General features: G+C 41.5%; 1 protein-coding gene across 1 annotated transcript in view; it reads right to left on the bottom strand.

Moving 5' to 3' along the window:
- Agk (acylglycerol kinase) overlaps positions 1-21,212 on the bottom strand; it is an 80,025-nt gene extending 58,813 nt beyond the window's left edge. The window contains exons 1-2 of the mRNA XM_013021636.1: positions 21,100-21,212; positions 1,818-1,857 (exon numbers count right to left, since the gene is read on the bottom strand). Coding sequence (XP_012877090.1) covers positions 1,818-1,857; positions 21,100-21,200 — 141 coding nt within the window. The 5' untranslated portion in view covers positions 21,201-21,212. The remainder of the gene's footprint in view (positions 1-1,817; positions 1,858-21,099) is intronic.
- Positions 21,213-22,752: the final 1,540 nt, after the last annotated feature.

Here is a 22,752-nt window from a genome sequence, read left to right as displayed (position 1 = left end):
TCTATTTGCCTCTCCTCTGCAATGCTGTATCGCAACTAAACAGCAGCAACTAGCATGGGAAGGGTGATGTCACTAATAGTAAACACCTGGTATTTGACATTTTTACATACAATGATCCTAGCTCTCGGAAACAATGGAAGTATATTCAGTAATCTCATTTTTACAGATTAGAAAGCCAAGACTCCAAAGGATTAAGTTAGTCAACATTACAGGGTTAATAACTCACAAGCCTAGAAGTGGAGGTATCTGCCTTTAGTAAGAATAGTGGTTCATTCCTACTTGATCAGAAAGATTTAGGTTCAAGGCTAGCCAAGGTAAAACATTAGTGGGACAGTAGCTGGGTGTGGTGATCACAAGTATAATGTAAGCTACTTGGGAAGCACAGGTAGAAGGATGGCAGTCCTGACTAGCCCTGAGAGGCAAACAAATGAGCCCATCTGAAAAATAACCTAAAGTAAGAAGAAGCTGGGATATGGCTCAAATGTAGATTACTTGTTTACCAGGCCCTGAGTTCAAACTCTAGTACTACCACAACACCACCCCCCAACACACAGACACACAAACAAGGATGTCTGAGGTGGGAATCACTTCAAATTTAATATTAAAGTTTATTTGATAATTACCTTGATTTGATCATGGTATATACTACATACTTGTATCAAAGTATATTATACCCATACATACAGTGTCAATTTAAAAATAATTTCAAAATTTAAAGTTTATTTTAACTGATTTCTAAAACAACTTGAAGCCATATATTTAAGCAAAACTATAATCAAATTCTTAAAACCCACATTCAGATGGGCTCTAATGGCTTACTCTTGTAAGCCTAGCTACTGAGGAGGCTGAGATCTGAGGATCAAGGTTCAAAGCCAATGCAGGCAGAAAAGTCCATGAGATTCTTACCTCCAACTAGCCAGAAGTAGAGCTGTGGCGTAAGTGGCAGAGTACCAGACTTGAGTGAAAAAGTCAAGTAAGAGCATGAAAGGATCAGGAGGCACGCATGCATGCATGCATGCATACACGCATACACACACACACACATATTCTCATTCAGAACATTTTGATAACATCAACTCAGGAGAAGAACTTACTACTATTATCTTATTCCTGATCCCCAGGAAATCTGTCAGAAACAAGCAGGAGGCTTGCCATCCCTTTGTAAGTGCTTCATTCCTCTGTCATTTGTACCATGGGTTTATCATTTTCTTTTGTACTTCTGACATCATAAGCTTAGATGACATATAGGTAAAAAGGCAAATGAGTCATAGCTATCACTTGTCAGGCCAAATGGGGAAGGCAAGACAGTGGTCTTGAATTGGAAAGGATTCAACTGTAATCATGGAGCAGATGAATGGACACTTAAGTAGACTACCACGGAACTGGGGTAATGAATGGGTGGTGTTAAAGAGATGGGCGTAAAGTCAGAATCAACAATTTGAAGATGATTTGACTTTCAGAGTCAATGCTGGCTCTGAACTGATATCCCTAGGGACCATTCAGAGCTGGGCCAGATCTTCAAGGACAACTGCAAACACAGCAAATTCCCAGAGCTTCAGAGGGTTAGTTTGTGTTCTCGGGAGTGATCCAGAAGTAAACAAGCCTAACAGGATGGGCGTTAGAACTGCTCTTCGCCAGATGGTTAACTTCCCTTCGCGCAGCTCAGAGTTGGCTCGAAGCCTGATTCATCCCCAGATAGTGGGGAAAAATAGCCAAACTGCACGGAGGCAAGATCCTGTGCATGTCCCAGGAGTACTGTGGGCTTCCTGCTCCGTGGAGATAAGAGGGTTTAATTTTCTTACAGGAAACGGCATTACCTGAGCTTCTTGACAGGCAGCTCTCCTTAGCAGGTTATCGCTATCAAAGCAAACAAAAAAGAAAACCAACATCAGTTTCTATACAGCAGATTAAGACCCAACCAAATTCTGTGGGATTTGCACCTCTTCCTTATAAATAATCAAGTCAGACCTGATAACAAATCATGGGCACATTTGAAAAATACATCCTCTGAAAGAAACTTTAAATGAAATACTTCTATAGTATCACAGGCAAAACAAAGTTTCTTCCCCAAAATGGCCACCTTCTGACCCCAAGTTCTTGAAGACACATGACTTTACATAGCAAAGAGGCTTCAAAGATGAGATTAAATTTAGGACTTGGAGATCAGACGGCTATTCTGTATTATCTAGATGGATTCACTCTTCCCATGAGGTGCTTAGCACAGAACAGCTTCCCTGCCTGGGGTCAGAGCAGATGGGACTCTGGAAGGTTGTGGAAGAGGCTGAGAGCCCAGGAATGTGGCACAGCTCCCAGGAAGCAGGGAGACAGAGAGGTGGCTTCTCCCCAAGTGCCCCCTCAAGTCCTTGCTGGCATTTTGATTTTAGCCAGGGAGACCTAATCCTCATAAGATAATAAATTGATGATGTGTTAAACCACGAGGCCTGTGGTAATTTACTAGTCAAACACAAAAAACTAATATACACATCCTGAATTTTTCTTTTCAAGGGGAAATCACTGGGACTGTTTTGGCAGAAACAAACTTGTTGTCGAGTTGCTTCTGCTATTTTCTCGAAATCCCTCTTCTTTATATCACCATCAGACAATCAATTATATCACAAATGGGAAATTTTGTCAAGAGGCAAAATTTTGGGTTCCACAAATGAAAGCATTCCCAGCACCAGATCACCTACTTAGCATAACCATCTCTAAAATATACCAAGGAGAGCAGCACTGACAGTCCACAGGGCCAGAGCACATGCTGGAATCTGCACTTGTGCATGCTGCTACGATGAGAACTTCACCTGGCTAACAGCAGGCAAGAAAACCAGTACCCAAGAAGCATGCCCACTAACCAATTTGTAAGAAAGAATTTAAAAGGGGGAAAAGGGTTATTCCCCTTATATTCTTTTCCCTGAACACATTTTATAACATTGGAGACCTTAAATTTTGCATTTGAGTCATTCAAAATCTAATCTGAATACTGAAGACTGAACAAGGCATGAAAATTAAAAAAATCCGCAGCTTTTTGCCTTAATTGTAGCCCAAGGCTGCTGGAAGATGCTGTCCACAGCCAGACTATGGAGCACCCCAACGGCCCTGGGCAGCCAGCCTCAGGAAGACAGCACTGTCCCAAGGGAGGCCCTGGTGGCATCAATGTGAACCTGAAGTTAAAATGGCATGAGTACCTCTGAGGCCCTGCTCTCTGATAGCGATCTGGGAGATTTTCCCCTTGTGAGGTGGCGCCCAGGACAAGCTGGCCACCAGGCCCAGGACTCAGCTGCTTATGTGACTCTGAGCTATGGCTATCCAGGTGGCAGCGAGCTGTGCCACCTTCCTGCCCCACACCCCAGACTCACAAATCCTTACCCTCTGCAGTTCCTTCTGCATCCCTCCCGATCAAATACCCATGGCAAGTCCTTCAAAAACCAGCAACAACAAGAAAATACCGTATGATAAACTAAAATCAGCATATAAAACTACTCAACTATAAAAATAAGTGACATTTCACAAGCCTAGATAGTTTACTTACACTTCATATCTATGGCCTTCTAAACACTGAAGAAGTAAAACCCTGAGTGCACAGTAACCTCTGGATCACAGAGTAACACGAAGCTCCCGTAGGACCAGGGCCACGGTCACTAGATCTCCACCGGCCTCTCATACCTGTCTCCCCAACAACCTGTGCCCAATGGTATTTGGTTTGGTTTGGTTTTTCTAATAGGTCATTTCCCATATCTCCAATCTCTTTCCAAAGAACTCATCCTGTAGGTAGGTCCTTTTCAATAAGCCTTCCAGGCCTGTGGAAAGTTACAAACCTGCCTCTCCCTTCCAGTCTATTTTCTCTACTGCTTCCATTTAGGTTCCTCCCTGACTTAGAGGCTGATCTCTGAAGACCCCCTTCCCATAGATAGCCAACTCATTACTTCAAATACTTTGTATAAGATAACCAAAATCACTGGTATAGGATACTAGAATCGTTACTTCAAATACTTAGTACAAGATAATGGCTGTAACAGCCCAAAATGGAGATGTGGCTCAATTGGCAGAGTGCCAGCTTTGAGGGAAAAGGCTAAACAAGAGAGCCAGGTCCTGAGTTCAAGCTCCAGTACCAGCCAAAAAAGAGTTCAGGCGAACAAAGTTCCAGAAAGTTGTTGGTTGTTGAAACAAACTCAACACAAAGACACAAAGTGCTGGGTTTGACACAATGAACAAGAGTTGATCCTGTCTTGAAGTTGAGGACCAAGTAAGTAGTAGAGTCTTGGTAAATATGATGGCATATGTCAGACTAGGAATATGTAATATGCTGGCGGAAAGCCCAAGATTCCCTGGCCTCGTGAAGTTTGAAGTTCAGAGAGAAGACGGGTTATGAGGATGCCACACTGTTTGCATGTGCAGCATCAAAGGGGATGCAGCATGTAGCATGTGCTGCATCATTGGGGAGGCAGCCAATATACTGTTGCAATTAGAAAAGGCTTTCACAGGAAGTGACCCTGAAACTAAGAGCCAAGGGAGAAACAGAAAGTAGACTCTAAGCAAAGGAAATAGCCTATTAAAAGCTTGTAAGTGGAAAACGGATGGAACTAGAGATCATCATGTTAAGTGACAAAAACCAGTTTCACAAAGATAAGTATTTCATATGTGGAAAGAATTAGAGGGGAGGGGGGCAGAGTAGAAGGGACTAAGGACCAGTCAGAGGCACAGGTCTGGAATTCCAGGCAGCAATCTCCACTAAATGGCAATGGATGGGGTGAAATGGATAAAGAAAATGTACATGAATGGGTGAGGGAGAAAAACAGAAGCAGCTGCAAGAGAGGAGATACTCTGAGTACTAGCACAGCTGGCAGAGCATGCCAAGTAAATCTCAAGTAAACTGGCACTGCCTTCCATTTGGAAGGCAAAGAAAAAGCTGATGGATAATTGAGGAAGAAAAGCCAGTTTCCATCTACCATCATTCTTCTCGATGTAAAGCTTGGTAAGGTACATGCTCTGATGTTCTCAATGGTACTTTGATTTTTATACCTCCAAAGGGTAGATCATTTTTTTCTTTCCCCCTGGGGGAAAAAAAAGCTAAGTACAATACCGCATATGTCTTTAAACACAATCCTCCAACCCCACAAATCCACCTTTTATCTTCCTGTATAGATTATAAATTTCTTTTTTTACTTTTTTTTTTGGGGGGGGGAGGTCTGGTCATGGGGCCTGAACTCTGGGACTGGGCGCTGTCCCTCAGCTCTTCAGCTCAAGGCTAGCACTCTACCACTTGAGCCACAGGCACCACTTCCAGCTTTTTTCTTTTTGCTTATGAGGTGCTGAGGAATCGAACCCAGGGCCTCATGCATGCAAGGCAAGCGCTCTACCACTGAGCCACCTTCCTAGCCCAGATTATAAACTTCTTAAAATCATGGATAATTCGTAACAGCCTACAGGACAGACACTTGTAGATAGGAGGGAATCAATAACTACTTGTTAATAAGTGGCAAATGGCTGAACAGGAAAAACTGACTGTATTCAGACAGACCAGCTTTGTTCTAGAAGGAAAAGCTAAGGTTAATCTTTTTTTTTTTTTTTTTTGCCAGTCCTGGGGCTTGAACTCAGGGCACTGTCTCTGAGATTCTTTTTGCTCTAGACTAGCACTCATTGGCAAGTGTGGGAATCTTTATGGGATAGTACAGCATGAAAAGTCAAACTGCCACTGAAACTCTGCCAGGTCAGGAAGATCTCAGGTCTATGGATGTATATTCATGTGCATTCATATGTGTACATGTGTGTAACAGAATTAGTTCCCTTGAAAAGGGCTAGGTGTAGATTCCTTTGCGTGCTACTAGGAAGCACAAGAATTCTTTCAGTGTCTGATTGTCAGAAAACTCCAGATTGCTAATGCATCAAGAATCCAAACTTGAGCTAAAGACCTTGCTACCAAACAAGGTACCTCTATAAATTGCAAGCCCAGGCTCTTTCCACTAGACCGAGCTGTCTCCAGGGAGCTGAAGTTAAACGCAATTTACAAGAGGTGCTACAAATGTAGTCATATCAGAAAGGGTCCCTGAAGATCTGCTCAGTACCGAAACGCAAATTCTTTGACAGAAAGAAATGAGAAGCCTCTGGATTAGAAAATGAACAAAACCTGCTGATGTCACTGCCTGAGGCTTTAGAAGCATATGAACATGCCCGCCACTACAGGTAATGGGATGCTCTCAATTTATTCCAAGCCATGAATGTTTTATTTATTACTTTAAGACTGCAAAATAAGATAAGTTGCCATTTCAATAACAACTTAACATGGAGAGAAAAATCACATCGATCCAACCTATTTCCCAAAAAGGATACTTCCCACTACAGTCTAGAGGCAAATTGTACAGCGATTTCTACCATGAGCTTTTCCCTTGGTGCATGCAAACACAGTCTTTGCTTTGCAACAAAATAGATTTCAAGTTGAGATGTTTATAACTAGCACTTCAACTTATCTAAGCTTCCTAGAATAATTAATCATCCCATGGCCAGTGGCTGTGCCCAGTGGTTTTCCACAGGGCAGCAGGAAGGGAGTGGAAACACAGAAAATTTATAAATGAATCATAGCAAGGTAGAGGCAAAAGGGGAGATCTGTCTAAGAATACTCAGCACAACCCTTTCCCCTGCCCTGACTCCACCCAAACAGTGAAGATTGCTGCAGTGGGCTTTTTATCATGGAATTGGTGACCAGCTGTGCCTAAAAGAGGCTGGAACTGGGAAGGAAATGCAGCCTGCTGAGAAAGAACAGTCCACCTTTGGTCCTAAAGAACATCCTTTTGGGTAGGAGAAAATAGCTTGACAGAAAACCAAGGGGACAAAGAAAGTGCTAATGGTTTTTTTGTTTTGTCACCGTGGAGCTTGAACTCTGGGCCTCGGCTCCGTCCCTCAGCTCTTCAGCTCAAAGCAAGCATTCTACCACTTGAGCCACAGTACCACTTCTGGTTTTCCAAGTGGTTTACTGGAGATAAGAGTCTCACGGACTTTTCCTGCTTGGGCTGGCTTTGAACTGTGATCCTCAGATCTCAGCCTCCTGAGTAGCTAGGATTACAGGTGTGAGCCACCTGCGCCCGGCTTTTTGTTTTGTTTTTATGCCAGTACTGGGACCTGAACTCAGGGCCTGGGCACTATTCTTTAGCTTTTTTTTACTCAAAGTTAGCACTCTACAGATTAAGCCACAGCTCCACTTCCAGCTTTTGGGTAGTTAACTGGAGATAAGAGTCTCATGGATTTCTCTGCCCAATTCCTCAGAGCTCAACTATCTGGGCAGTGAGGATTACAGGCAAGAGCCACTAGCAACTGGTTAATACTAACAGTTTTTTTGTTTTTTTATAAGCATTTAGGGCTGTCTGCTCTGATAATATATCGGAGATGTTATCTCCTCTTGTTCTTAGCGTCTCTGGATGATGGGCTGGATGACATGACGGGCGATGGGCTGGATGACAGGCTCCCTGCTACTGAATAGTTCTATCTCCTAACCTCCCCTAAGCACAAGGCCATAAAGAAATTTCTTGATGTCACAAAAGATAAAGGGGTGGGGTGGGGGAAGAAATTCTATGGATAACCATACATTATGCAGTGACTATCTTCATTTCAGCACCCCTTAAGAGTACATAAAAGAGGGAGTAAAAATAGGGGGCTACACAAACCTTGATTGGCATTAAGAGTCATCATTTCTGCTGCTTAAAAGTTTGGCAAAAGAAAAACAAAGTTAGCAAATTCTACTATCACTTGTAAAGGACGAGTGTCTGGTGCTGCATAGGGACATGTGAAAATATGGCAAGCAGGGTCAGGAACACTGGGGTCAAATGATACCTCAGAAGAAGGCAGGGAACAACGTGAATGGATTCCTGAATCTTTACAACAATTTTCAGATTTACAATCTCTCTTTTACTATGATTACTTATTTGTTGTCACAGTATGAAAGCTACATAGCACCCGTGCAAATAAAATGCCTTTGTCAAAGGCATCCAAAATCAAACACCATTTCCTAGAGATCTAACATTTTAAGGTTGGAAGAGACCTTAGAAAGCATCTAGTCCAAGGCTTTTCAACCTCCCCATCAATCAAATAATACAGATGATACAGTAACACACCATTCATTAGTAACCAAGTTCACAGTGGCGGGGGATTGGGGGCGGGGGGAGGTTGAGGGGGATGATTCTTACCTGGGCAAGGACATGCACAGTGAAGTCCCTACCTCAGGTCTCTGGAACCCATGAATCTGGTATGATCACTTAAGCAGTGTTTTCTCAACTACTTTAAGCTTCTAGAAAAGAACTAAGTGATCCAGTTACAGAAAACTGCCGTCCTGGGGTTTTACCTACTTTTAGAAGTTACTAAAAGACTGAGAACTTGTATTAGATTGACTGTCAACACAGCACTGTCTATACTCTGCTTCTATTCCATCTCCTAGAGACATTCCCAAATGACCAATATAGCCCTGTCTAACACTGGTGATATACACAGGCAAATGCCCTCCCTGAGAGCCATCTACTACTGTGGTTACCATACTCTTTTATTCCTGCACATAGGAAATTTACCCTCAATCTAAGAACATATTTTAGTCAAAGATGACCTCTGTCTAAGATTGGAATCAAATCTAACAAAATCCACAGGTATATGATCCAGTTTGGTGCCTGCCTTTCTCTCTCTGAAATTAGAAATCTTCAAGCCACCTTTAGCCATCCTTATGATCAGATCCAGCCACTTTGGTCCATACTCAGGTGAGAGAGGTGAACAACACTAATTCCTCAGTTTCTCTTCACCATTTGTTCCCTATCCAGTGCAGGAAAGGAAACTAGGTTAGTGAAAGATGGCATCCAATGGGTTCTCCTCCATAACTCAGTTAACCATCTTGGCCTTCTGTGTAGAACTTTTCATTAATCAGATAGGTAGTTTATCCCTCATCTGACTGACCAAGAGAAATGGAAGAGGAGCAAGTCTTTATTTGAAGCTCTCTTTTCTCCTTGTAGGACAGAAAATTATTCGGTTCTCTTCAACTCCATTGTCCTAATAAAAGCATGAGTTAGGGACTGGGAAGGTGGCTCAGTGGTAGAGTGCTTGCTTTGCATGCATGAGGCCCTGGGTTCTGATTCCTCAGCACCACATAAGCAGAAAAAAAAGCCGGAAGTGGTGCTGTGGCTCAAGTGGTAGAGCACTAGTCTTGAGCTGAAAAGCTGAGGGACAGCGCCCAGGCCCAGAGTTCAAGCCCCACGACCAACCAAAAAAAAAAAAGAAGAAGAAGAAGAAGAAGAAGAAGAAGAAGCACGAGTTAGCTGGCTGACTTCTGTAGACTCTGGAAAAGAAAATTCTCTTTCTGGAAGCTAACTTTCTGCTATGATTGACTCTGTACCCTCAGGGAAAGCCTTGGCTGTCATGAAAGACATCCTTTGAGCTGCTACTACCAGCTCTCTTTCTAAAGATTTCTACTCCTGTTTAATTTTCCCAAGTACTCTACTGACATCCTCTTGTGATTCATTCACTTGTTCCATTTTCTGCTCTTTTCCTCCCCCATCCATTTATTTTCAGATAACAATTCAATTTAAACAGTCGATGCCAGGTACTTTTCTTCTATTTACTGCATAACATCAACTTTACTAGACAACCAAAATACTAGTTCCTTCTGTTCTACTGGCCATTTACATTTGCAAATGCAATTACAAACAAATACATATTGAGTTTCCATTATGTACAAGGTACTCAAGTCTATTTACACAGAAAAAAGGAAGACAGAAAGCATGACATACAGATTACGAAGCTCTTCAAGAAGAAAGCATAAGATGAGGAAGTCCTTTCCCTTTTCCTGTTGTCTACAAACAGCCTTATGAAATGGTATTTTTTTGGTAACCTGTGAACACATAGGCAAGTAGCTACTATGGTCCGTATTTCACTATCCTGTAACATGAAATGTCTGAGATGTTGGTTGATCACTACTTAAAGAGGGGTTAGCTATAGCACCAGCCATGACTTTTCTCTGTGCAGCACTTGGAATGCACTAAAAATTAAAATGCACTAAAAAATAAAACATACTCTCTCCTCCCCTACAGAGATATGGGAGCAGTTCAAGGAAGTATAAATTTTAAAAAAGAAAAAGAAAAATCTGTTTTCTAGATAATCTAACAAAGGAGTTGAAAGGAACAGGAATATAATTAAACTTCATTATATTAAAAAAAAAAAAGGTTCTCCTCTTCCCTATCAAATCTGTGCTGACAGGCATGTTATTTAATTACCCATAAATGAGCTTCTTTAAATAGCATCCATTAATACCCCAATTTCAACTTCAGCTTGTGCATAAAAAGGGAGGGAAAAAAGTTTGAAATGGCTAAAAAGCAAAACAAACTGCTTTGTCAAAATTTGAACAAAACCTGCAGTAAGAAAGCCTGGAGGGGACGTAAGCTGCTCTTTGCTGCCTGTAGGGAAGCCAAGCCCCAGCCCACCCACTGGAAAGTCAGGGGCTAATCTGAATGGATGTCAAGGCAAAACATCTGCTTTGGCAGGAACCCTCGAGACACTGAAAAATGAAGCACAACACATTCCTGAAACTATAATCTGTACCAAAAGAAAAAGTATCAGTCTAGTCAAGTGTGGCTCATGCATAATTTACCCCTGGCACCTCACATTCCCCCTGGATATCTTGTCAAGATCTCACACTCAGCGTATCTAAAACAGAACAGAACACCTCCTTCAACCAGTTCTCCCTCTATCACCAATTATTCTTGTCTTAGAGCAATAAATAAATAAATAAAGACTTTTACATACCTCTCCTTCAGCCAAACACCCAATTATCTAGACATAATAAAGACTAGAATTTACTGAGGGCTAACTTAAGCCAGGCACAGTAGAAGGCACTGACATGTGCCGCTGGCTTCCCTCTTTCCATCCTTACAACGAACTGCCAATCAGATATAATTATGCCTGTGTTCACTGCATACACTTCACCCTCTACAGGCTCATGTTCATCCACTTACTTTTCATTCCCAATGCAAGGACGACTCTAGTGCAGGCCTCATTTCCTTTTAGGTAAACTGTTATTATGCCTCTCGGCAGTCAGATTTTTCTTCCTCAAATATATCCTGCACAGGGGTTCTGTATTTAATTGAAATGCTGCCTTCTTCATGATATTCTTCCCCTCAAAATGGTCACTGCTCCCTAAATGTTACAAAGTTCCTATATTTAAAGCCCTCTCTGATCAGGTTTTCTCTCATCCCACTGAAAACATGCAACTTTACAGTCAAGTTATATTCTTTACCAGGCTCCATAAATCCACTGTGAGTTTCAACATTCTGCCTCTGATCAAGTAATTAGTAACACCTAGAACACTACTGCTTCCTTATCCAAAAACACTCACAACATTGCTGCTTAGTCTGAAAGGCCCAACTCCAGTGACATCTTTGTTATGATGTCTTGGTTAATGAGGAGAGCAAAAGCCAAGAAAAGGAGAAGAGTGGCTATTTCTGATTGAGAATGTTCTTTTTTTTTTTTTTTTGCCAGTCGTGGGGCTTGAACTCTGGGCTTGGGCACTGTCCCTGTCTTCAGCTCAAGGCGAATGCTCTACCGCTTGAGCCACAGCATCACTTACGGTTTTCTAGCGGTTTATTGGAGATAAGAGTCTCACAAACTTTCCTGCCCGGGCTGGCTTTGAACCGCAATCCTCAGATCTCAGCCTCCTGAGTAGCTAGGATTGATAATGTTCTTTGTGCCAGGCACTGTTCTAAAAAAATCCACATGATAACCCACAGCGATCAGTACTATTAGATACTATCTCCAGTCTACAGATGGAAAATCTAAGCATGGAGAGGTTAAGTAACTTACCCCAGGTTATATTCTTGGAAGCTATAAAGAATACATTTAATTTAAGAGCTCCCTCTTAGCCATTCTGCTCTCAAGAACTCTCACAAGTGATCTTCCTTGGCATTCTCAAGGGTGAGCCAGCTGATCACCTATGAACCCAGTGATTAACCTTAATATCATAGCAGGGCACCCAGACACAACTTCTTTCATAAAGTAATGTCATAAGAAATCCACCAAACGTGGATGAGCATTCTTGTCAAATAATTTACACCAAAATCTAATTATGCTTCCCAATCAGCTTGTATCAAATTTTAATATACTGTCACATCACTTGGGGGTCTGCTTACTATGCAGATTCTGAGTCAGCAGGTTGATGGAGCCTGGGGAGCCACATTGCTAAAAGCTCCCAGAAGATGCTCATGATGCTGGACCCTGGCCCACATTGCAAGCAGCAAAAGTCTAGGATCTGGCTCTAATCCCCAGCTGTCAAGCTACAGAACAGATAGAGGTTGGGGTGAGAATGAGGCAAGGGCTTTACTTAAAAATTTAAGGGTGCTCCACAAAATATCAGAATTAGAGATTAGGTAATAAGATTCCTTTTTATTTGCAAAATAAAAGGGAATGCAAAAACCCTATGATAAATACGACATCAATTTAAAATAAAGTCAGGATCAGTATTACTAATTCATTTGTGTGTGTGTGTGTGTGTGTGTGTGTGTGTGTGTGTAAAACTATTTGCTAAATCTAGGGGTATGGAAATTCTGTAGGGAAAATGTAGTTTTCCAATTTATAAAACAACTGCTACAAAAAGCAAGAAAGTTACAGTTTGACATAAGACACAGACACTAAAAGTAAACTGTGAAACTTTATAGAGCAAAACTATAAAACAATTTGGGGACAATAAAAATATAAACAGACTATTAGGTGTTATAAAAGAATTATTTTTAATTTTATGAGGTTCATGATGAAGGCATTGTAATTTTTTTCTAAGGCCTATTGAAGCTAAGATACTAAGGTACTTAAAGTAATATAATACTTAGGATCTGCCTTAAAATATTCCAGTAAAAAAGTAGAAAACACAGAATAAAACAAAAGATGAGCATAGATGAAACAAAATTGGTGTTTTAGAAGGGAAATTTTTTGCACCTTATTAAATCTAGTGACATTTAAACAAAGCACATTAAAATGATTCATGAGCCAGTTCCTGGAGGCTCACACCTATAATCCTAGCTACTCAGGAAGCTGAGACCTGAGAATCAAGGTTTGAAGCTAGCCCAGGTAGGAAAGTCTGTGACTCTTATCTCAATTAACACTACCAACAAGCTGGAAGTTGAGCTGTGGCTCAAGTAGTAGAGTACTAGCCTTGATCCAAAAAAAGCCTCAGAACAATGCCCAGGGCTTGAGGTAAAGCCCCAGGACCAGCACAAACACAAACATCACAGTTCCCAGAACAGGGCAAGTTCTGAAACTTCAACCAATTGGTGATCTGATAGCATTTACAGAGATTTTGTAAATTTTATCCATCCATTCACCCAAAGGTTAGAGCTTACTTAGTTGATTTATTGGTGACACAGCTTTCTGCAGCAAATCAAAGCTCAGTTACTACCAGGGGTTCACATCTGTAATCCTAGATACTCAAGAAGAGATATAGAGGATTGTGATTCAAAGCCAGCCCAGGCAGAAAAGTCTACAAGACTCCAATTAAACAGCAAAATGATGGACTAGAGGCATGGCTCAAGTGGTGGAGTAGCAGCCATGAGCAAGCAAGCCACAATAATGGCATACAAAAAGGTTTTTCCTCCTCTCAGGCACCCCTTGAATAGGATGTAGTGCATACCAATTTATAATCTATCATAAAATAGGCACTATTTTCAATATGTGTCAGAAAGTGTAGTAGTTGAGTAAAAGTGATACTCAGTAAGGTTTAAACAACTTGTCCAAAGTCATACAACCAAAAAGTGGCAAGACCGACTTAGATGCTCAACTTAAGGTGCTCTGCAGTAACAATTACTCTTACAACACAGATATTACCACATAAGACATCTTCAGTTTTTCCCATTGTTCAAGGCACCTAAAACACAGTCACCACCCTAAAAGGTTCAGACCAGGCTGACCCAGTTCTGATTCATAGTTCTGGCATATGCTGGCTCTGTGTCCTAGGCAAATCATTCAGTCCTGGGCCCCTGTTTCTTCACGTACAAGACTATTAATCTTGCGCTAATATGAGATGAACAGCCATCTCACAGAGTTATTACAAGATGAAATCAGTTAATAAATCCTAAGTGCTTAGACTCATGCCTTGCACATGGCAATAACCGAGTGTTAGCTATTATTACCAATAGTATTACTCTGTTCTAATAAAGGGGAGACAGTAACAATGAACACAACCCTTAGGCAAAATTCATAACTATTTTTCTTTTTTCTAAGAAATTGGTTTTGACCATAGAACTTGCAAGTCAGTTCCTAGCAGTGCTTAGAAAAGCCAATATACAGTAAGCATGATCCCTGTTCTATGTTTGGCGGGGGTGGGGGGATAACTCCAATATTAGTAAAAAACTATAAACTCAGGACTCAGAACCATTCAACAGAATCGCATTTGTTTTTCAAGCTTAATGGCAAGGGATATGTAGTATATATGAAATTTGTAGAAAAATAAAAATAAAATCTCCAAGATAAGAGGAATTCTGGCTAATTTAAGAGGATAGATGCTCCCCCAAATAAATAGGAGGGAATCCTGAGTCACAGGCTAAGGTAGAGGCAGAAATGGAGCCAGAAAGAGTCAACAGAGAACCAGGAGCCAGGCAGCAGGAGCTCTGCTAAGCCAAGGGGTTGGTTGAGAAGTAGTGCCAAGGTCAAAACCATGGAGAGACAGACCAGAGCCAGGAAAAGCAAGAACAACGTCCCCAATGATAGAACCATCTGACTTCAAGTCAGACAGACAAAGTCTGACAGATATAGTCTGATAGTCTTAAATGTTTAAGCCCTATTCTTCTGTGGATATATTAAACTAGACTTTTCCAAGATGTCTCATTACAGATAAAAGGCTCAGAAACAGATAAAAGGCTCAGATCTTATTAGTCCATCTTGAGAATCCTCATGTTCCCCACTGGCTGTCACTCAAGCATTTTGTTATCACATTGTGTTTATTCACACTCACATATTTTTGCTTGTTTTTTGGGGGTCAGTTGTGGGGCTTGAACTCAGGGCCTGGGTGCTATCCTTGAGTTCTTTTACTCAAGGCTAATGCTCTACCCCTTTGAGCCACAGCCCCACTTCCGTACCCACAGCTTTTGAACTCTGACATCCAGCAGACATGGACCTAAAAGCTTTAGTTATTGCACTCAAGCCCTCAAAGACCCATGTGTTATAGTTACTATCCCCCTTCTGCACAGAACGTGAGGCCTAAATAGCCTAGGTTACATGGCTAGGAAATGTCACTGCTGTTGACTCCAGGAAACTTTCATACTATACTGTCTCCTTTCTTCTGCTACTTTTTTTTTTTTAATGTACCTGTCTTGGGGCTTGAACAGGACCCGAGTGCTGTCTCTGAGTTTTTCTGTTCAAGGCTAGCACTCTACCACTTGAGCCACAGCTCTACTTCCAGCATTTCTGGTACTGAACTGGAGAAAAGTCTCACAGACTTTCCTGCATAGGCTGGCTTCAAACTGAAATCCTCAGATTTCAGCCTCCTGATTAGATAATATTACAGGTGTGAGCCACTGCTAATTCTTCTGCTAATTTCATTGGCCTGAGCCACTAGCACCCAGCCCCTTCTGCTACTGTTTATCAGCAGGTTCTTTGCTACTAAAGGGACTACAAATGAGTCAGAAACACTTGCAGGTAAACTGCTGACATGATGAACTGAGAAAGCTGGAACAGGATCTTCCCCAGGGAATCCAGAAAGCTCATAAGAGCAACTGAAGAGGAATGAGCACTACTTAAACTCTCCTTACTCTCAAGGAACAGGGTCATTTCCTCTCTTCAATTGCTCTTACCGAGGAGAGCCAAGAGCTGTACCCGCTGGTGCTATCCACTACTGCAGCCTGCTGTGGGGAAATTATGCAGAGGGGGAAAAAGAAGGCAGCATTCCTATTCACAAATACTATTAACAATAAAATAAAGCCTGCAAATAAATATCTAGTATCAAAAAGATAAACCCAGGGTAGCAATACAAATATGCAAATTTTCCAAAATCCGATTTTTTTTTTTTTTTTCCTATTTACACAGAACAGATGTGTGAGTTCAGAAGGGATCAATCAGAAGGATCAAGTCCTCAGCTCTTCATTCTGTGTTCCCTCCTCTATACTGATACGGGTCTCATATACATGCTACGTGTGGGGCCTTCAGGCTAGACAGAGCATGGCCCCTGCCTTTCAAGACTTAAGCTTAGAGAAGAAACAAACAGAACAAAACATAACCACAATAGGAGCCATACAAGGAATTCACAGTACAATGGAGGAAGACTGGAAAGACTGCCTTACCTGTACTTAGAAGGTACAGGGACACCACCTTGAAGAAATAACATTTGATATCTAGAGAGCTAGTTGCCTGGAGAATTAGGAAACAACTTATGTGAAGACACTCCACAAAACAGGTCACTTTGGAAGACCTCAGTGTTGCGTATGCCAAAGGTGGAATGCAGCAAGGATATAGCTACATGCTGACAGGTCAAGCTCACCTAGAGCTGGCAAGGATTTTCAACTTGATTCTAAAAGGAATAGCAACCTGCACTTGAAAAGAATATTGTGGTGATAGTATACAAAACAGACCAGATCAGATACAGGGAAAACAGGAGGCCATTAAGACTCCAAGCAAGTTGGGCACCGGTGGCTTATGCCTATAATCCTAGCTACTCAGGAGACTGAGATTTGAGGATTGGGGTTCAAAGCCAGCCCAGGCAGAAAAGTCCATGAAATTCTTGTCTCTAATTAACCACTAGAAAACTGGATGTGGCATTGTGGCTCAAGTGGTAGAGCACTAGCCTTGAGCTGAACTCAGGGACAGAGCCCAGGCCCAAAGTTCAAGCCTCACAATTGACAAAAAAAAAAAAAAAGACTCCATGCAAGAAGATGGCAGTGTGGATGATGGTGGTGAGTAAGGACAAGCAAAGAAAACACAGGAAGAGATTCTGAGGATAAAAAGTCACTTAGGGAGCTGGGAAGACGGCTCAGTGGTAGAGTGCTTGCCTTGCATGCATGAGTCCCTGGGTTCGATTCCTCATTACCCCATAAGCAGAAAATGCTGGAAGTGGCACTGTAGCTCAAGTGGTAGAGTGCTATCTTTGAGCTGAAGAGCTGAAGAACAGCGCCCAGGTCCAGAGTTCAGGCCCCATGACTGACCAAAAAAAAGTCACTTAGAATGCATAAGCTTGTATATACATATGACCAGATAAGATAAAGTTAAGCGAAGTGAACCCCAAGATAGACACAAGTGGTTTTTTCTTTCTTACTATTGTTTCTAACATACTTGTACCATGTGATTTTTTTGTTGCTTTGTATGTCCCTCCCCCATGGTATAACGTGTTTTCACTGTATTTGATGTTGGCATAATTTGGAGAAGGGAAGGGAAAAAAACAAAATGTTTAAATAGGGATACAGATTCACCCATTGCAATAATAAGATGTAAAAGACACCATGTTGAAAAACGAACTGTACAATTTAGGCGGGGGGAATGGGGGTAGTTGTGGAGGTGGGAGGGACAGGATGGTAGGGGAAAAACAAAGGAGGGGACAAAATGATAAAATGTACTCATTACCTTTCTCATGTAACTGTAACCCCTCTGTACAGTATTTTCACGGTAAAAAACTTATTAAAATGCATAAGCTTGGTCTGGGGGATGGGGATAAGGAGAAATGAAGATGAGGTACAAATGGGAAATTTGGTGGATGTTGAATGGGATTGATTAAAAGCTAAAATGGAACAGGTTTGGTGGGAAGTCTTCTTATTGAGAAATCTTCTATTGAGTTGGAGGCACCTCTGAAACCTCCAAGTAGACACACAGTTGAATTTTATGTTCAGGTCGAGCTCAGAAGAGGCCTTTGCAGAAATCTGGGCCGTGGCTACCTAGAGCTGGTGACAAAAGCAATCTGAGTGGGTAAGATTACTTGGGGAGAGGTAATAGTGGCTTACACCTATAATCCTAGCTACTCAGGAGACTGTGGTCTGGAGGGTTATAATTGAGGCCAGCTTGGGCATAAAAGTTCACTAGCCTCTATCTCCAAAATAAGCAAAACAAGAAGGAATAAAGGGAGAACACCAGCCTGGCAGCACAATGCCCTGAGTTCAAACCCCAGTACTCCTACTGCAGAAAACAAAAACAAAAACATTAATGAGCATATGGAGAGAATGGAACCCTCAGGCACTGTTGGTGGTATTATAAAAGGATGCAGCTGTTATGGAAAACGGTATGGAGGTTTCTCAAAAAATTAAAAATAAAACTACTACAGGATCCAGCACTTTTGAATATTCATCTAAAAGAATTGAAAGCAGCATCTCATCAAGATATTTGCATTCCCGAGTTCATCACAAGAATTCACAATAGCCAACTGTGACACATACACACAATGGAATACTAGTAACTCCTCAGTCTTTAAAAATAAAGACATTCTGCCATTTGTCATAGCATGGATGAGCCTGAAAAACATTTTGTTCGGGAGGTAAACCTGTCACAATACAACAGTATTGGTCATCCCTACCTTTGATTCTCAGCTCCACCCGACCTGAGCTCCGCCCTGCCCTAGAGTTCCCGCCCTACAGCTGCCCACTCCCTCTCTCCGCCCAGACCCACTTGTGCACTTATTTACCTCACTTCCGCCCTCATTTCCCCCCATCCCAGACCTACTTGCCACTTGGACAGGGACCGGCGCCATGTGTTCCCTCTCCTGGGGAGATATGGCCCCTCTAATAAACCTTAGAGTAATAGTTCTGTGCCTGCCTGCTTCTGCATGATCCTCTGAGATGGTCATGAAAAATTCCTACAATGACAACTTTATATGATTATACATATGCCAGGCAGGTGCAACAGTCAAGCTCACAGCAACCGTAAGGAAGTGGGGAAATATAAAACAGGAAAAGATTGCTCAATGGGTGTAAAAAAAGTTCTAGAAATCTGTACATAAGGTGAATTTATTTAACACTATTGATCTATACACTCACAAATGATTAAGTTTGCAAATTTAATGTGGTTCTCAGCACATCAAAATAAAAAATAAAAAAAGAAGTGGCTGCTGGGTGCTGGTGGCGCAACTGTGATGTGAGAACCCAAAAATCTGAGCTGTGAGACCCCACCAGATTGGGAGATTGGAATGCCTTCTCCCCAGAGACTCTGAGAACACTGAGAGTTTCCTGGAAAGGTCAAGCAGTCCTAGCTTAAGAATTCAGACTTCTATCCTGGGTGTGAGCTAACTCCACACTAAACTATGTGGGAGTATGCGGGTAAACAGGTTTATGCAAATTGTAAACTGTTTACTGTTTAGCTTTCTTTCCCCAAATAAGGAGGCCATCTACCACTTGTATACAAAATATTGTCCCATGTAGAAGTTTATATCTTACTTTCTGCACATGCTTCCCTATACAAGACCAATGAAAACCTTGGTGAATAGAACCTTGGGATCTAAAGCTGGTGGAAGGCTACAGGTCCCCTGATACCCCAAACCTCAGTTCCATGGTCCAGTCTCCATTACTACCTTGTTCCCAATCATGGCAGGTTAAGGGGTATGCAGCCGGTTGCAACGTCTGAAATCCTAGCTACTCAGGAGGGTAAAATCTGCCCAGGCAGTTAAGTCCAGGAGACTCTTACCTCCAATTAATCACAAAAAGCCTGAAGAGCTGTGGTCAAATAGTAGAGTGCTAGTCTTGAGCACAAAAGCTTAGGGGACAGTGCTCTACCTCAGAGCTCAAGCCCCATGAAGGGCAAAAAAAAAAAAAAAGTTAATTAAATAATAATAATAATAAAAGTGGTTAAGTAGCTCCAAAGCATGCAGAAGGTAAGTTTGAGGGGAAAAAGAGCAGACAATTTGGGGGTGGGGGTGGTAAACAGCTGGGGCAATAATCTTGAATTTCAAGGGCAGAAACAGAGCAAAATGAAGCCTCCAGACTTCTAGCACACTTTGGGTTCAAGCTGTTTCTAAACTAACTTAGAATGGGGCCTCTGTTCATTCTGGAAACCTAATTGGCCCTTTTTAAAGTCACAAGACTCTAGGAAGTTATTACAGAATCTTGAATCTTCAAGTTTCAGCTCCTAGACAGTTCACCTAGTTAGGAAAACAATAATAATCCCTGATGGGTGTTGTATCCCCAGATGGAGCTGTCCCTGCTGTAGCTTAGAGTTAAGAGCCTCTCCTTGAAGGTTCGAGTCACTTAGAAAAGAGAGGAAAAGCAAAATACTACATGTCTCAGAGTCCATTTGTTAAAATAAATGTGCCACCCTTGTCATTTCTTACATTACAAAAGATAAGCTTCTTAGGTATCTTCAGAGATGCTAGCTAATGGAATCTATGAGTTGAATCTTGAGAATACTTAGAAAGAAAAGAAGGGGGGTGGAGGGAGGCTATGTCCCAGGTTATATAGCTACAGACAAGAAGACATCATGGTGCATCCTAGCTTTTCCCACAATGGTCAGTTGAGAAATGCCAAAAAGCATCTGAATGAATCTCTTTTTTTCCAATGTGGACATTTCCAACACAAAACTTTTCACTTAAGACTTCTGGAGTCCTGTGTTGTTACATATTGAAAATGTAGCACTTATTCCTCAAAAGACTGCAAGATGATTGGATGGGGTTTTTAATACTAAAACTTCTGTTTAAGCTTATTACCATATTAAACCGGAAGAGCTTCAGTACTTCCCTTTCCTTCCATGTCTAAAAAATAGGCAGTTTGTGGCCCTAGGTTCATAGGACAGATGGGGGCAGCAAGGAGATGGAGGAGTCATAGCCAATGAGCATCCAGTAACTGGAGTAAGGACCAATGAAGACACAGTAAATAATGGAACAAGGAGATACATGAGTTCCAATTTTTATCCACTACTAACTTAGAAGAGGAGTTTACACTCTGCAGGATAGACCCCAATATCTTCAACAATAAATAAAATAAAAATAGTCTCCTTTCAAGTCTCACTACTACTACAATCTACATACCTTGGAGCAATTACACAGAATTGATTATAAGACACTTTTGTGTTGGCTTTGGTTTGAATACCTTTTCACCCACAATGTGTTAGGGACAAAATTTCAACCTCAAGCCTTGCACTGGTTGTGCTGTTATGAGGCCAGGGGTGAAGGTGGGGTGGAGTGACCATTATTACCAGTGTTTCCCATAGAGCCAGTGACCTCCCCATGTCAGCAAACAGAGCCCAGCTGTGGTTTTCTTCCAGTGATTCCGAAGTGTTTTGAAGAACACGGTCATCTTCTCCTGGAGATGAGCTGGGTTAGGGGAGGCAAAAAAAGGAAAGTGTCATTATCCAAGTATTCTGTAACTGTGTAACAGTCTAGTACTCTTTGGCCAGTTGGACATTTGTTCTATCCTTTTTTCCTCTGTTCATTCCTTTTTTCCTTCTGCTCATTTCTGCTTTCTCATTTTTTCCCTCCTACTTTCACCATCTCACTCACCTACCTCTATTTCCTTCTTCCTTCACATCTTTCTACCTTAACTACACTTCTTCCTTATCTGATCACTTTTTCTTCAAGACATCAGAAGGGAGGAGGAGGGGCAGAAGGGGAGGTAGGGGACTTCTAGGCTTCCACTGGCTTTTCTCACTTTTACCCTTCACTATGCCACTGTTTAAGACTAACTGACCATTATATATGAGGGACCCAACCACACATCAGTAAGGGCTTCTTCTAAACATTAGAAGAGGCCTTTAATAGGAAATTAAGTAGAAGAAAATGCACAAAAAATTCCAGCTAGGAAATGTGTGTGACTATTTAGTCTCCTAAATGCTCAAAGACTTACAAATAACAAAGAACTATAATCATCTGCCTATAAAATTAATAACTTTTCAATTATCATATTCACAAAGTAAAACAAGATAGATACATCCATAAATCCCTATAATGAAAGTAAGCTAGCATAATTTCACTAAAAAACAAATGAAGAAATATAACCTTATTTTTTTTCTCTATGACACTTACCATATGATGGTATTTCTTTTTATTTACTACTTTTTTGGTTTATTTTTTTCTGGTAGCAGAGTTCAAACTCAGAGCCTGCCTTCACTCAGTCTGCTTGATCAGTTGGCACTCTACCACTGAGGCATATCTCCAGTCCTGCCTTTTGCTGATTATTTTGGAGATGGAGTCTCTCAACTTTTCTGTGTAGGCTGGCCTCAAACTACAATCCTCTGGATCTCTGCCTCTTCAGTAACTAGAACTATAGGCATGAGCCACTGGCTGGCAGCAATCATTTGTTAATTTGTTGCTTAGTCTATCCTATTGGAATGCACTGGAATGCAAACTTCAAGAGAGTAAAAACTTTGTTCTGTTGGTTGCTAGATTCCACGCAAGTAAAATCTGGGATAGACAACTACTTATAAAACATCAATGAAATAAGTCTTAAAGTAACTTTGTTTTTACTGAGAATGCTTATAGATGTGAGAAAAAATAAGAAAGTTTTAAGCAAAATCAGCAGGATAAAAAACCACGTATGGCCGGGTGCTGGTGGCTCACCCCTGTAATCCTAGCTACTCAGGAGGCTGAGAGCTGAGGATCACAGTTCAAAGCCAGCCCGGGCAGGAAGGTCCGTGAAACTCTTATCTCCAATAAACCACCAGGAAACTGGAAGTGGTGCTGTAGCTCAAGTGGTAGAACTCTAGCCTTGAGCTGAAGAGCTGAGGGACAGTGCCCAAGCCCTGAGTTCAAGCCCCACGACTAATCAAAAAAAAAAATGTATAACTAGTATTACGTCAAGATATACATATGAATTTTAAGATGCCAACATAAATAAAAATAAAAAATTTAAG

This window comes from Dipodomys ordii, unplaced genomic scaffold (assembly GCF_000151885.1).
Source record: "Dipodomys ordii isolate 6190 unplaced genomic scaffold, Dord_2.0 Scaffold56, whole genome shotgun sequence".
Lineage (NCBI taxonomy): Eukaryota > Metazoa > Chordata > Mammalia > Rodentia > Heteromyidae > Dipodomys > Dipodomys ordii.
The sequence above is the reverse complement of the archived record's forward strand: the minus strand, read 5'-3'. Positions and strand labels throughout refer to the sequence as shown.